Source organism: Salvia splendens, chromosome 4, assembly GCF_004379255.2.
Source record: "Salvia splendens isolate huo1 chromosome 4, SspV2, whole genome shotgun sequence".
NCBI lineage: Eukaryota > Viridiplantae > Streptophyta > Magnoliopsida > Lamiales > Lamiaceae > Salvia > Salvia splendens.
Window position 1 is genome coordinate 30,888,090 of NC_056035.1, and position 16,137 is coordinate 30,904,226.

At 37.9% G+C, this 16,137-nt stretch overlaps 1 protein-coding gene and 1 long non-coding RNA gene across 2 annotated transcripts; both read right to left on the bottom strand.

Annotated features, from left to right (window-relative positions):
- Positions 1-7,834: 7,834 nt before the first annotated feature.
- On the bottom strand, positions 7,835-8,962 carry LOC121800956. Its single transcript, XM_042200444.1, has 2 exons — positions 8,465-8,962; positions 7,835-8,374 (listed from the first exon to the last, which is right to left on the bottom strand). Exons 1-2 carry the CDS (start codon positions 8,960-8,962, stop codon positions 7,835-7,837), a joined length of 1,038 nt encoding a protein of 345 aa, XP_042056378.1.
- A 1,986-nt stretch (positions 8,963-10,948) lies between these two features.
- On the bottom strand, positions 10,949-14,197 carry LOC121799421. The gene is made up of 2 exons (XR_006050315.1): positions 13,330-14,197; positions 10,949-11,141 (listed from the first exon to the last, which is right to left on the bottom strand). It is a non-coding gene; the product is annotated as an uncharacterized LOC121799421 (long non-coding RNA).
- Between the last annotated feature and the right edge of the window lie 1,940 nt (positions 14,198-16,137).

A 16,137-nucleotide genomic window follows, 5' to 3' on the forward strand; every position in this document is an offset into this window, starting at 1 on the left:
TGTTGAAGATCGCTTCAAAACTGCAGACAAGTCTCTTGCAGGAAAACTTATGAAGGATCTTATGAGCATGCGATATGATGGTTCTCGGACCATGTATGAGCATGTGATGGATATGAACAACATCGCTTCCAAGCTGGGAAAGTTAGGATTACCGGTGGATGAGGGTTTCCTTGTCCAATTCATTCTAACTTCCTTTCCTCCTCAATATGGGCCATTCCAAATTCACTACAACACTATAAAGGATAAGTGGACTCTAAATGAATTGGGAAATATGTTGGTCCAAGAGGAGCAAAGGCTGAAGGAGCATGGAATGAGTGCATCACATGCTCACATTGCAACTGAAGGAGCATCTAAGAAATTTGGGAATATGCCAGACTAAGGCAAGAAACGTGCACCTCCCAAAAGGAATGTGAACTCTCAAGCCAAGCTTAAGAAGAAGGGCAATAATGACAAGTGTCGTTTCTGTGGAAAGGATGGACACTTTCAGAAAGACTGCGACAGACGTCGTCAGTGGTTTGAAAAGAAAGGTGAATTTTTAGGATTCACAAGCTTTTTTGAATCAAATATGATTGTTGTTCCATCTAATACTTGGTGGATTGATTCTAGTGCTAATGTTCATGTTTCGAATTCCTTGCAGGGATTCCTTATGACCCAAACCACAAGACCAAATGAGAACTTCTTGCTTATGGGATATCGGAATAAGGCTCCAGTTGAAGCTATTGGAACATAACGATTAATTTTAGATAATGATTTTCATTTGGACTTGTATCACACCCTTTATGTTCCGACTCTTTCTAGAAATTTAATTTCTGTTTCGAAACTTGATTATGATGGGTTTAATTTTGAGTTTGGGAATAATTGTTTTTCTTTATTTAAGAATTCCAACATTATTGCTTCTGGTTATATTGCTGATGGTTTATACCAATTATTTCTTAATAATTCTGAAGCATGTATGGCCATGCAAAATAATGTCGAAACTAAGAATAGTGCGATGAATAAAAATTCATCATTCTTATGGCATAAAAGACTGGGTCACATTTCCAGTGAAAGAATCAAGAGGCTTGTAAAGGATAATATTCTTTCGAATTTAGACTTTACAGACTTTACTGTTTGTGTGGATTGTATTAAAGGTAAACAAACCAAACACAATAAGAAAAATGCCACAAGAAGCACTGAGCTCCTTGAAATTATACATACAGATATTTGTGGACCTTTTGATGTCCCAACTTTTGGTGGAGAAAAGTATTTCATCTCATTTATTGACGATTATTCGCGTTATGGATATATTTATTTATTGCATGAAAAATCTCAGGCAGCAGAAACACTTGAACATTTTGTGACTGAGGTTGAAAGGCAATTAAATAGAAAGGTGAAAATTGTTCGATCTGATAGAGCTGGTGAATTTTATGGTCGTACCACTAAAATAGGTCAATTACCTGGACCGTTTGCCAAATACTTAGAAAAACATGGCATTTGTGCTCAATACACAATGCCTGGTACGCCTCAGCAGAATGGTGTTGCTGAAAGACGTAACTGAACCCTCATGGAAATGGTTAGAAGTATGTTAAGCAATTCTACCTTACCCGTATCGTTGTGGATGTATGCTCTAAGAACTGCATTGTATATATTAAACCGGGTTCCTAGTAAGGTTGTGCCAAAGACTCCCTTTGAACTTTGGACAGGTAGGAAACCCAGTTTACAGCACCTTCATGTTTGGGGCTGTCCAGCTGAAGCTAGAGTATACTCCCCGCAAGAAAAGAAATTGGATTTTAGAACAATTAGTGGTTACTTTATTGGTTACCCAGAAAAATCCAAAGGGTATAGGTTTTATTGTCATGATCATAGCATGAGAATTGTTGAAACTGGAAATGCAAGATTCTTTGATAATGGTGAGATCAGTGGGAGTTTTAACACTCATAATGCAGTCATTAGTGAAGAAAGGGTAGATTTCCCTCCTCCCTCATTTCCTTAAGAATCAAGTGTGCCAAATATTGTTGAACAACCTAACAATACTGAACACTTGAATGACCAACCACTTAATGATGATGCCGAAGTCATTGAAACAGATGTGGTAGAGCCACCTCCAGAAGTGCCACTAAGGCGTTCACAACGAGAACGAAGATCGGTCATTTCTGATGACTATTTGGTTTATCTCCAAGAATCTGAATGTGATATAGGAATACGCAACGATCCAGTTTCATATTCACTAGCCGTTAAAAGTCATAATTCTAATAAATGGGTTGATGCCATGATAGAAGAGTTGAAATCTATGGATTTTAATGAAGTCTGGGACCTTGTCGCATTGCCTGATGGACACAAGTGCATTGGGTTTAAATGGGTCTTCAAGACCAAATTCGACATGAACGGTTTAATCGAACGATTTAAAGCCAGACTTGTTGCCAAAGGTTACACTCAGAAAGATGGTGTTGATTATAAAGAGACCTTCTCTCCTGTATCAAAGAAGGACTCACTTAGAATTATTTTGGCACTTGTAGCCCATTTTGACTTGGAACTACATCAAATGGATGTGAAAACTGCTTTTCTGAATGGTGATCTGGAAGAAGAAGTCTACATGAAACAACTTGAAGACTTCATTAAGAAATGGAATGAAAATTTAGTCTGCAAACTTAAGACATCAATTTATGGACTGAAACAAGCTTCTAGACAATGGTATTTTAAATTCCATGACACTATTACTGCTTTTGGTTTTAAAGAAAACACCGTTGATCGGTGCATATACCTCAAGGTTAGTGGGAGCAAGTTCATATTTTTGGTTCTGTATGTTGATGATATATTGCTTGCTAGTAGTGACATTGGATTACTACATGACACTAAAATTATCTCTCTAAAAATTCCAACATAAAAGATATGTGTGAGACATCCTACGTCATAGGGATAGAAATATCTCATGACCAATCATGTGGACTTTTGGATTGTCTCAGAAAAACTATATAGATCGAATTTAGAGAGATACAAGATGAGTGCATGTTCTCCAAGTGTTGTTCCAATGCATAAAGGTGACAAATTCAGTTTGAATCAATGTCCAAAAACTGAATTAGAACGTAACGAGATGAAAAATATTTTTTTATGCATCTATCATGGGAAGTTTGATGTATGCTCAAGTCTGTACTACCAGACATTAGCTTTGCACTCGAAATGCTAGGTCGTTACCAAAGTAACCCTGACATTGAACACTGGAGAACTGCAAAAATGAAATGAGATACTTAAAGGGGACAAAAGATTATATGCTCACATTTAGGAAATCTGATCAATTAGAAGTGATTATATATTCTGATTCAGATTATGATTGATGTGTTGACTTTAGAAAATCGACTTTTGATTACATTCTTCTTATGGCTGGAGGAGCTATATCATGGAAAAGTGTAAAGCAAAGTTCTAATTCAACATTCACCATTAAAGCTGAATTTATGCCTTGCTTTGAAGCATTAATGATTGCAAAATTTTATTTCAGGCCTTGGTATTGTCTCCTCAATATCCATGTCCTTGAAATTGTATTGTGATAATAGTGCAATCGTATCTTTCTGTAAGAATGACAAGTATTCAAAGGAGCTAAACAAATTGAATTAAAGTTTCTTGTCGTGAAAGATGAAGTTTGGGAACAAAAAATATCTATGAAATATATAAGCACACAGCTTATAGTAGCTGATCCATTGACTAAGGCGTTACCGCCTAAGACATTTATGGAATAAGTTAACAGAATGGGTCTTGGGTATGGAAACGTCTAATCATTATTTTTCCATGTTGGTTCAGACACTTAAGTTATGGATATTTTGAATTCAATAAAGTTGTTTCTATTTTTCCTGCATAAACATATTATTGATATGCATATATACGTTTTTAGTAATAATGTAGGAGGTCTTGAAATAAGACAATTATGGACGTTGTGTCACTTATAGATTATATTAGTGCGGTTATTGGTGATGTGGTATATAGAAGGAACTATGTCGATTGAATGATATACGCCCGCCATGACCGGCATTAGTAGTCTCTCTAATATAATACTTATGTTTGCTAATGATGAAAGTATTTATAAAGTCCAATATTATGCGCGCCTTATGTTTATTATGTCTATTTTACTGTGGCTCTGTCAAGTGTGACAAGTGGGAGAATCGAAAACTTTGTGTCCCACATGTTCGCCAAGTGGGAGAATGTAAGTTTTATGTCTCACATATGTGACATGTGATATAATCCTAAATAGAATTGGATTTTTAATAAAATACATAAACTTGGTATAAGACACACTTTCCCTAATTAATTAGCTATCAATTAGCTATTAATGTATAATTGGAATGGGATGTTTCCCTAAATTATCATAATTAAATTAGCCATAATATATTCTCTAAATTAATCATTAAGATTGACTAAATATATGTTTCTATACAAGTAAGGAAAAGGAGAATATATAATTATAAGTATATATATGCGTATTTGATTGTAGTCATTAAGTGGAAGGAATATTTCATTCCTTTGATTAAAGAAAATGGACGCATATATTATGGTTTAATTGGTTTTGATGTAGTATTGACTAACAAATCAAATTATTGTGATCAATTATTTTATTTGATTTTTGGTATTACTTGGTCAAAAAGAAATGTCCTAAATTAAGTAGTCACTTTGATGGAAAGGGCTTTAAGGTTTGATAATTAGGGTTTTTCCTCTCTCTGCCTATAAATACAAGTGTAGTGATCCCATCAAATCACACACATTACAGAGAACACATAAACGAGGGAAAGAGAGAGAAACAAATCCTTGGAGTTGCGCCACTACACCAAAGTCCGAGGAAGTTCTCTCCGTCTTCCCCAATCGCTTCCGCTATGGATCATAAAGGTAAGTTTCCGATCCATTATATGTATGGTTAATACGTGAAATACATGATGTTCAAAGATCTTGCTTCATTCATATTCAATTATGTTTTTATTGAATATATGATAATAAATAATGTCCTAACAGTTTTCTCTCAAGTTCTTTCAACACTACGTGCATAAAATTTGTGCATTAGTTTAGAAATTTGTTTGCTCAAATTATCGGAACTCTATCAAAATCTCTTGTGCTTGGTGGGTTTGATGAGGAGGTGCTAGTCGATTTATTTTTTGGGACAATACATCAATTCTAGAAAACTAATCAAGTGGAATTAGTATTGCGGAAAGAGAATTTTTCGCTACTCTATTTACAGTTTGGTGTGTTATACTGTTTTCATTGTAATTTTTGTTTACATTATATACTAATCGTAGATTTGTATAGTTAAGATACTAATACACACAACTTGAGATTTTTCTCGTATTTCTAACACTTAAATTTCTTTGTTTTGGACTCATTGTATGAATGGATTATGATAGTCTATGTCTATGTTGTTAAAAAAGTGAGATGCAAAAGCATTAGTCGAGCATAATACAATCCAAAAGATGAACGGAGAAAAATTACAATGAACTGAACAAACTGAACTAGAAAATAAACAACAAAACCGTAAAACGATAAAAGAGAATACGCCGTGTCGAGGAGTCCTATTTCCGCAATACGAGATACGCCCAAGTACCGCTCTCGGACTAGTGTGCCATCTCCAAAGATAAAACGACTACGTCTTGTTAGTTGCAGCACCGCATACAGAACAAGCTCTGGGGAATTGGATGAAGGCGAGGGTAGATCTTCGATAAAAAATTATGCATCGAGAGGGGAAGAGCCATGCAATTCTATGAGTGCAGATATGCTTGGTGTGTTTGAAATAGATGGTGTGACTACCTATTTATAGGACTAGTCCACTTCATTGGGAGCTGCTAGAGTCAACAATCATTACGTTTGTCATGATGGGTTTGACTGTAACCGCTGTGGGATACAAACCGTTACGGGAGCTAGACGCTGATCCTGGACGGAGCGTATCTACACGCCTCGTGTCTGGGTTCGATCATGATGTGGACACGTTACGTGCCAGTCACGTTTGCTTCGTTGCGTCATGTGTGGTCTAAAAAGATTGGGCTGGGCTAGGATAAAGCCCAAGCGTCAAGCCCAAAGGCCAATTGTCAATATCCAAGTCCAAAGCACATAACACCTGGAATCAGTTTAGAGAAACTAACTTTTTTTCATTTTTGTGACTAACTTTAATCAATTACTCCCTCCGTCCCAGTTTTAGAGTGACATTTTGCCAAAAAAGTCCGTCCCAGTTTTAGAGTTACATTTAGAATTTTCCATTTTTGGACATAAAATTTTACCCCATTATTCAATAAAATTACACTCAAATGCCATTATAAACACAAAAATAAACCCAAAAAAAAACACAAAAAACATAACCCACCCCCACCCCCAACCCCCCTCATTTGACTTTCATCTCTCTCTCTCTCCACCATTTCCCGTCTCCCCCATTCCCAATTGTAGGAACCCTAATCGGCTCCTACTCTAATCGCCGATCTAAATTGTTGGAACCCTAATCGGCTCCTACTATTATCACTCCACCATTCTCGTCTCTCTCTATTCGCTTCTCATGGCGGAAGGTTGGGATCCACTTTCGGAGTGTGAATCGGTGCCATCTTTCGATGCACCTCCCGAAACCCTAATCTTCCCTGATACACCACCGGAAGTGATTGCACGGTGGGAAATCGACCGTGTCGTCGATTGTTACCACCGATGTGGACATTGGAGATGGTTTGCGGGCGTTGATGGGTCTGAGGTCGTCCATGAATCTGAGCTTCCCCCACCGGCTTGCTTCTTCGACGGATCTGAAACCCAGCCACCGTATGAGGGCTTTGACGGGTCTGAACGCCACCCGCCGGCTGAGAGCTTTGACGGGTCTGAACCATCCATCCCCTGTGACGAATCTGGACCTCAACCAGCTCCCTCATCAAAGGTGGAGTACACCGAGAATGAGAAAGCTATGTTGCTGATCTTGTTGCCTGGCATGAAAGATCTCATCTAAACTGTGGGTATTTTCTCAATTCTGAGCCACCCCTTTGCTTGGTTTGGAGGCTGTTTCAGTTGAATTGATCTTGTTTGTTGTCATATGATGAAGTTTTTGTGATGAATAACATCTGATTATCTGTGTATTGACTGGATTGGTTGGTTTTTGTGAACTTAGCCACCCCTTTGATGGTTTGGAGGCTTTGATCTGCAAATTTGTACCTCTGTGATGATATATTTTCTGAGAGTTCTACATGCTTAGTAACATCATTCAGTATTGGTTGGTTTTTTGTGAACATGGGCACCCATTTGATGGTTTGGAGGCTGTGATTTGCTATTTTGCTGTATATGGTTGGTTTGTTGGCTCTGACCTGCAATGTTGCTTCTCTGTGATGAAGTTTTTGTGAGTTCTCTGTATTGGTGGTGTTTTTGTGAACCTAGCCACCCCTTTGATGGTTTGGAGGCTTTGATTTGCAAATTTGTACCTCTGTGATGATGTATTTTCTGAGAGTTCTACATGCTTAGTAACATCATTCTGTATTGGTTGGTTTTTTGTGAACATGGGCACCCATTTGATGGTTTGGAGGTTGTGATTTGCTATTTTGCTGTATATGGTTGGTTTGTTGGCTCTGACCTGCAATGTTGCTTCTCTGTGATGAAGTTTTTGTGAGTGCTCTGTATTGGTTGTGTTTTTGTGAACCTAGCCACCCCTTTGATGGTTTGGAGGCTCTGACTTGCAAAATTACACTTGGAATTCATACAAAATGTAGGCTATAGATTTACAAGCAGGCCTAGTTACCATACCACAGAAATCAACCTATTAATCCTAACCCAAAATGTAGGCTATAACCAAAAAAACAAGTTTACATCCTAAACACCAAACTACTTTGATGCTTATACTGTAAACCCTAAGATCCAAGTGGCCTATTTAGAGCTGTAAAACATTCATTAGATGCCCTATGTCATATGAGGCACCCACATCATTCTGAGGTAGTAGTAGATACTCCAAGCTCTCTTTGACCAGATTCTTCCCAACTTCTAGGGATGTAGGAAGCCCCACTGTCCTTCTCAGCCTTTCCTTGTTCAAGTGGGGTATTTTGTAGTTGTTGCCCCCATACACTTCTAGGATCTTGCTGAGGCAGCTTTGCAATGTTAAAAAAACATTGTTCAGAGTTTGTGGGGTGAGTTCCTCAAAAGAACTCCAGACATTACCCAGTAATTCATCTATGTTGGTTGCTACTTTATCATCTTGTAGTGATTGAATGGCCCTAAAAAAGCCAAGGTCCAATACATTGGTGTCTGGGGAGTTGGCTGGTTGGCTAATTAGATGGAACTTAAATCCATCTGAACTTGCAAGCTCATCAAATTGTGAGTCAAAAGATCTTAGGTGAGGTTTGGCATTATCTTGTTGGATATATATATCCTTGCTTGCATTGGCTGGCCACTTTGCCTTGATTGCTGGAATAATCTGTGCCTTATGAATGAATCAATGAAAATATGCTAAATGATGACATTATCAATGTCTGATAGGAAGGTGAGGGGATAAAAATATCCATACCTGATTCAAGAGACATTCTCTCATTGCTTCCTTGTTAACTGATGGTATAGGTTTAGTCTCTAATGTCCCTCTTGGCCTATTCTTGGACTTCCTTTTGGCTGGAACTTGTTCTGTGAATGAGAATATTCCTATTTTATCATCAAAGATGGTCTGACCATCTGTGCCAAACTGTGGCCTACTTACAGCACACATGAACATCACCTTTGTGATGAATCTTTTTGACTTGCAAGCCCTGTAAGGCTCATCCTCATCCGGCAACAGGTAGTATCTGTCTGAAGCTTTTGTCATGTAAAACCATTTCTCATCAATATGAATTGTGTTGTGCATAGCATGATAAAGAAGCTTTCCTTCATACAAAGCTGGCTGAATATGAGTAAGACACCATCTCATTCTACTGATCTTGTTTGCTTTAGTAAGTGCTGGTTTTATGGCATTTGTATGTGGCCGTATCAGGTGACTCTTTGCCCATCTACCAACTGTGGTCTTGCTAACTCCCATTTTATATGCAAGCTTTCTATAGCAAGACCTCTCAAGAAAAGACAATTGTTAGAATTTTTCATCATCAAAATGTACTTTACCTGATTTTTTAGTATATCCTGATGCTCTACCCCTCATGATAACAGGTTCCCCATTTGAAATTTGCTGCTTGGCTATCCCCCATAAGTGGCTCACTGTACTTCTGTGCACTTTGAATCTATTGGCTGCCTCTTGAAATTAACCATGTGGCAGTGCTCCAGCTTAGCATTGCTGTTGTAGGAACTGTACAATATGGTTCTTCATTTGGCTGCTCAAACTCAGGCCTTGTCTCGGCCTTGCTCCAGTTCTGCATCCTGAACATGCTCCTGCTCCATCTGTTGCTCCATATCTTGATCCATTTCCATTCCCCTATGATGAAAATGTTCTGAGGGGAATTTACATATAAATACCTTTTGGTTGGTGTGTAGGTAGGTGGAATTGGCAATTGTTGGAGTAAATGTGGAGTGAATGTATTTATAGATGTAGATTACCTTTATTTTGATTTTGGATTTTTCCCTCCATGGGATTGTAATGCATTTTTCCCTCCTTAATTTGGAGGTTGAGTAAATGAAAATGGAATGAGTTCCCTCTTTAAATTTTTGTTGATGTGATGGCCTAAAATTAGGGGATAGCAAAGTGTTCAAATTTTAGTTTCAATTTTAATTTTGTCCTAGCTTAATTTTATGTAAAGGAAATAGAGTTACCAAAGTGTAAAATTAAAAACAATAAGACTAATTTAAACAACCAAAATTAAATAAAGTAAAAAAAGAAACAATTTTAAACTAAAAAAAGTCAATCCATCTCACTTTCCACCTACTCACTTCATTTATTACACACTCTACCTTCTCACTTCATTAATTACAACACACTCCACCAATTTCTTAAAACCCGTGTCATAACTAATTGTCACTCCAAATGTGGGACGGAGGGAGTATTTCTCATTCATCGGGAATCAGTTTAGAGAAAATGGAAATAACACTATCATCTACACCGAATGTAGATCAATCATATATTTTTAATTTCACAAATTAAATGTTTAGTCACATCAACGATGCGATCAAGATCCTTTGACCGGTCACGATTCCAACAATATAAAATGTTGTTTTAGATTTTTTTTATTTGCATAAATTAAGCCTAAGAAAAGTAGTTATTTCCTTATCCATAGTAAGTTTTAAATTGGGCGATACTAATGTTGGATCTAAAATGGCTCCAAAAATTGACAATTCAAAAATGCATACCCAACCTTGTAAATAGAAAAAACAACAGCAGTATTCCTTAACAAGTAATTCATTACTTATAGAAAGTGAAATTGATAAGAAAACAAAATTCTCGTCCCCGACCTTCCGTTTAACACTAATATCCAATTTTCCACAAATTAAATTAAACTTAATATACAAAATTGAGTTTCTATCTTAGGTTCATCAATTGTAATAGTAATATAAAGTCCGAGCTCCGTATTTTTAATGACAATATAAATTATTGTTGATTAATTACTTTCCTGATACCGGATAATAATGCTACATATGAAATAAAGATTCTTCAACAAATTTGTTAAGATTTCCACTGAAGAAAATAAATGGTTAAGAATATATAGAATTTTAAAATTTCAAGACGAAAACAAATTTATTTTTCTTAGTCCATTGGGTCCGGAGACAAGTAGTTATTGATTTTCAATTATGTAAGCTATATTTGGATGCTGCAAAATCACTGCAAGTATTCATTCTAGGCAAGTCATGGCCACTTCGGTCTTGAGATAATGTCTCACTTTTTCTTCTTTTTTATTGATAAATTAATAAAAAATCAAAGGTCGTGTTCTGGGTGATGAATTGTGCGGGTTAGGTCGTTATCAGATCAACCTGATAACGTGTCATGACCGCACTTTCTAAGGATAGAAAGCCCGGTTTATCACGACTAGGGGAGGATGAAAGAAGCGGGGAAGAAAGGGGAAAACTGTGGCACAACTGAAACTTGAACTGAAATAACTCAAATAATATATATCAGAGTGCACGATACAAAGAGCGCAAACTCGACTTTTACATTGCAGTGGAAGAGTCAAGAGCAGATAACGTCGTGTATGGAGACACGTCGCATCCGAGTACTATTCTATCGAAGGATCTACATTGTCTATGCTCAACACCGCCCGCTGTCATCACTGCTCAACCTGCACATTTTTAAAACATATGGTACTTGGTGTACTCAGTGGACACGTGCCGAAATATATTTTCATAAAAATTGGTTATATCAAGCCACTCTTTGAGTGAACTCGGGGTTTTAGGAAAAGGTCCGAGAACACTAAAACATTTTCCTTTTTCCTTTTTAAAAAGTGATCTGTCGATCTATTTTCCTAGAACATATGCCGTATCTGACTAACTCCTGGGGAACAGAACCCCACTAACCTCCTAGTGAACATAATTCACGAAACTCCTGGTGAACCGGAATGTATGGGCTTATCCCACTTACAAACCCGAATTCACTAACTCCTGGTGAAATAGAATGTTTGGGCTCATCTCACTTACAAACCCGAATTCACAAAACTGAAACTCCTGGTCTAGTAAGGACATCGCCTTGCTAGTCAATCAGATAGGCAAAGTTCAAAACAAAACATGGCTTGACATAACTTTCGCAACATTATTTTCCTCGTAAACATATTTGGAACAAACTCATTTCTATCGGTCAAAGCCGAACTCAAAACTTTCAAAACTTCATTTTCCCCGTAAACATATTTGGAACAAACTCCTTTCTATCGGTCAAAGCCGAACTCAAGACTTTCAAAACTTCATTTTCCTCGTAAACATATTTGGAATAAACTCATTTCTATCGGTCAAAGCCGAACACAAATATCAACAAAAGCTACACTTCACAAGCACTCATAAGGCAACACATAACATCATATAAATCACATCACTTTCACTTTAGGTAAATAGCACTTTTTATAATACCTCAGATTAAATAGCAAGTTTGCACTTAACATCACATCTTAAATAGGAGCACACGAAAATACTTTTCATAAAAACTGTAAACAAACATTAAACAGAAAGCCTTAAAAATATCTTAGTTCGAAAGCTCACATAAAAACACTTTAGTTCGAAAGCCCACATAAAAACACTTTAGTTCGAAAGCCCACAGTCATATATCACAATAGAAAGCCCGTAAAATATTGTTTGTAAAAACTGTGATTTTAACAGAAAGCCTACCTCGTTCGCTTAAAACTCCTTAACTTGATTTTTACTGACTTCGACCTTAGCTCGCGGAGATAACCTCTTTGAAAACAACACAACTAACTAACAAGACTCGATAAATTCTTAAACTTTAATTAGAATTAGAATGCATGCCCTAATTAATCATGGCCTAAGAACTTAATTAGAATTCCGGCTCAAAACCAAATTAGTTTGCATCCCAAGCTCCCTCGTAAATTACTTCCATCCGGCCCAACTGCTCTTCTCCCTCTTTAATTTATTTCGGCCCAAGGATCAATTATTCTAGCCTAACTGTAACTTCCACGGAACTAGCCCACTTTCTTACACCAAATCAGAAATTGGCCCAACTCTCTAATTAAATTATTGGTCCAACAATTAATTAGGCAATGAGCAGCCCCAAATTCTTAGATTAATTCATCCCATATACTCCCCTCCACTTATCGGTCTCTCTCTCGAATCCCTATCACATCTTTTTCCCAAATTGGTGACTAATTCCAAAACTTGAACCCATAAACATCACATCTCTCTTCTCTTCCCTTTCTCTCCGGCATCGACTCAGCGCCGCCGTCTCCTTCTCAAGGCAGCGCCGCCATAGCAGCGCCACCATCGCCTGCCTCTCTCGTGGCGTCAGGTTCGGGATCGGCGAGCAGCATCGCTGGCTTCTCCCCTTTTCTCACAGCGTCGGTTCTTTCGAACTACCCAGGGTCGGTCGCCGTCGGACCTGCCGTATCATTGCCCCGTCTGTCGGGCTCGTCTGCCGCCTCCAGCGGCGTGCTGTGTAGCTGCTGCCAGGTTGGGGCCGCTGCTGTACCATGGAGTCCACGCGGCTGCCCTCGTGGCCTCGCTGTTGCCGGTGGTCTCCGAGGCAGCCCCTCATCCTTAAAGCTAAGTTCTTTTACTCCTTTTCATTATTTAGTTTGATTGGTTATAAAATTTGGGCAGTAGCTAGGTGATGTTGAAGGTCTTGACTATAGTGTGCTAAAGCTTTGATCTTTCCTTGGGCCGTAGTCATGATAAATCGTTACTGATCTTGGGCTAAAAGCAACTTGTGCTATTCTTTGTTCCAAATCATGTGATGTGGAAATCCTAAAGCTCTAAGTTCTTGAGCATGGGGTTCTAATATGATGCAGAGGTTGGTTTTGTAGGGATTACCTTGCCTTGGTAGTTGCTCTCGGTTGTGGACTGACTTCATGCCACTGCCGCCCATCGCTCCTCTCCCTCAACTTCGGTGTGCTCCTTATGATTTGTAAATTTTGGTGATGAAAGTGGGGGGATGGAGGGGACGGTGGGGTTCTTATATAGGCAAAAGTTTTGTCTCATTATGGCAGATTTTGGGAGCTTCACCTTTCTACTCTTAGCTATGGGATCCTTCTCCTTTTAGCATGACAAGAGGCCTCTTGCCGAATTAGTAAAAGTCTTGGGATAGGGGAGATCTTTGCTGATTTCTCTTGTGATTTGGATAATATTACTCTTCTCTTTATGGGTTGGACGATGAGCTCATCTCTCTTGCTCATTTGTCACCATTCCTCTTTTGGTGAAAGATTGTGGTTGCTGTGTTTGAGGAGCACGGTTGTCCAGACAGCTTGCTCACTCTTCCTATCTCTACAAAAGATTCTTTTTTCTCTTTGATTTTGTTGAGATGTATCCTTAACCAATTTTGTGTATGTGTTGGCAGATTGTAGGAGAGACCTTGCTATATCTCTAGGAGGCTAAAAGAATATGTGATCTCAGCCTCTGTCCTTGGAGCTTTGGGGAAAAGAAAGGGGTTTGTCATTTTGTGGGTTGTAGCAGCCGAGAGAGATGTATAGGAGATTTCATGTAGATTTAGCAAATCCCACCTTTGTTTTCTTTACTCCTTTTAGCCCTCTAATGTAACTTTGATATTTTTTTCTACTTATTCAAACCCCAAGATCCATGAAATCTTTTTCATGAAAGGTTAGTTTTCCCACCTTGTATAGTGTATCTCCAACAATTATAGTTCATAAAAATTTAAATTCCTTGCACTTTAATTCCAAGTGTTTCTTCGTCCACATTTCTATTTTTATTTTTTTTTTCAAAATTCGTGCACGAAAATTTGGGGTGTTACAAACGACTCAATCCAATGAGGGTTAATTCGAACCCCACCTGTTACGGAAGTTGTCAACCCAAATACAAACCCGGACTGCTATCTTCAAACCTGAACACGATCCGCACCCAACAAGAACCGTTAACAACAAGATATAATATGGGTTGACACGACACGATAACGATCCGAACATGATACTACACAATTTAACCTTGATTTGCAAGAAAATATATAAAGAAGTAAAGCAAAAGCATAATTTTTTAAAATAATAATAATAATAATAATAATAATAATAATCCTATCAAACCCACATCCAACCCTAACATAAGCCGAAATAATCGGATTTTTAACGGGTCAACTCAATAATGACACAAACTAATAAAGCTTGATCCAAACCTGTTAATTTCGTATGAATTCGTGTCGGGAACGCGAGACCTATGCTTACTTATCCTGTCACGCCCGCATTTTCTAAAGATAGAAAACACGTTTGATCGCGACTAGGGGAGGGTTAAAGAAGCGGGGAAGAAAGAGGAAAAACAAGACAACTCGACTGTAGCTCGAAATAATAGGAATAACTTGAATAAAATCAGAGTATCTCAACAATACATGAAATCAAAATAACAACATTCAGCAAAAGCATTTGAGAGAAGAATAATATAATGTATGAAGACATAATATATTCAGAACATTTTATTTATCATCTTCTTCACTTTTATGCTCAACACCCACTGCGCTCGTCACATCTCAACCTGCACATTTTTAAAACATATGCAGGGTTGAGTACTTGATGCACTCAGTGGACTCATACCGAAAACATTTTATAAAAATTATTTATCATGCCATAAACAAGTGACCTCGAGGTTTTAAATTTGAAAAGACTCGAGTCACTAAAACATTTCAACGTACCATCCATCAACATCACCATCATCAACATCACCATACCATATCTGAACATACATGACGAGGAATGTGGTCACATTCCAAGTCACTAGACCGGCCAACTCAAAGAGATAGCGCACGATCTACGGGGTGTACACTAGTCCGAGTGGAGACTCACTCCCTAGTCAAACCCGAATTCAATTAAACATACATTGCAAAAGCCACTTTAGATAGGTCTCATAGCCACACAAAAAGATGGCATGACAAACATATTTCACATCATTTGAAAAATAAATATACTTAGGACATAGTCCTTATTTAAAAGAAAGCCCACCTCATTCCGCTCTCAAATAGCATGCAAAAATCACACCATTTTTTTGAAAGAACACAAGAAGCTAAAAATTAGACTTTAATAAAATAATTTTAATTAAAACAACATTGTATGCCTCCCATGTGAAGTTAAATCATACATATTTACGAAATTCTGAAATTTTTCGTGACTTAGAACGTCATCTTTGTCCAGCTGGTTTCGCATTCCCAGGATTTAATTAGAGCAGTCTGTGCATCCTTCTCCATCAGCCCAACGCTTAGATCAATATGTTGGTCCATCATTTATCAAAGAGTAGCCCAATTTAATACTCCCTAACCCACCTATTTAAAACTCCCACATGATTTCTTCTCCAAAACTCTCACCCATTTCTCTCTCCTTAATTTCATCCCATTTGAAATTTCCAATTCAGAGTCCAATCCCCATCTTCTCTCTTCACGCTCTCACAAATTGGCAGCATCACCTATTTCTCTCTCATTTCTTATAATTCCCAAATTCAGAAAAATTAATCTCTCTCTCTCCTCGCCCGTATCTCTCTCCTCTCCAGACTCCCGAATCGCGACGCCATCGCTGGGGTCGCCAGCCACTGTCGCCTCTCTACTTTTCGTTGCTGCTCTCTCTCAAATTCGTCGACATCTCCGATCCAAATTTTGAAAAATAACTCGCTTCTCTCCTTCATCTCTCCATC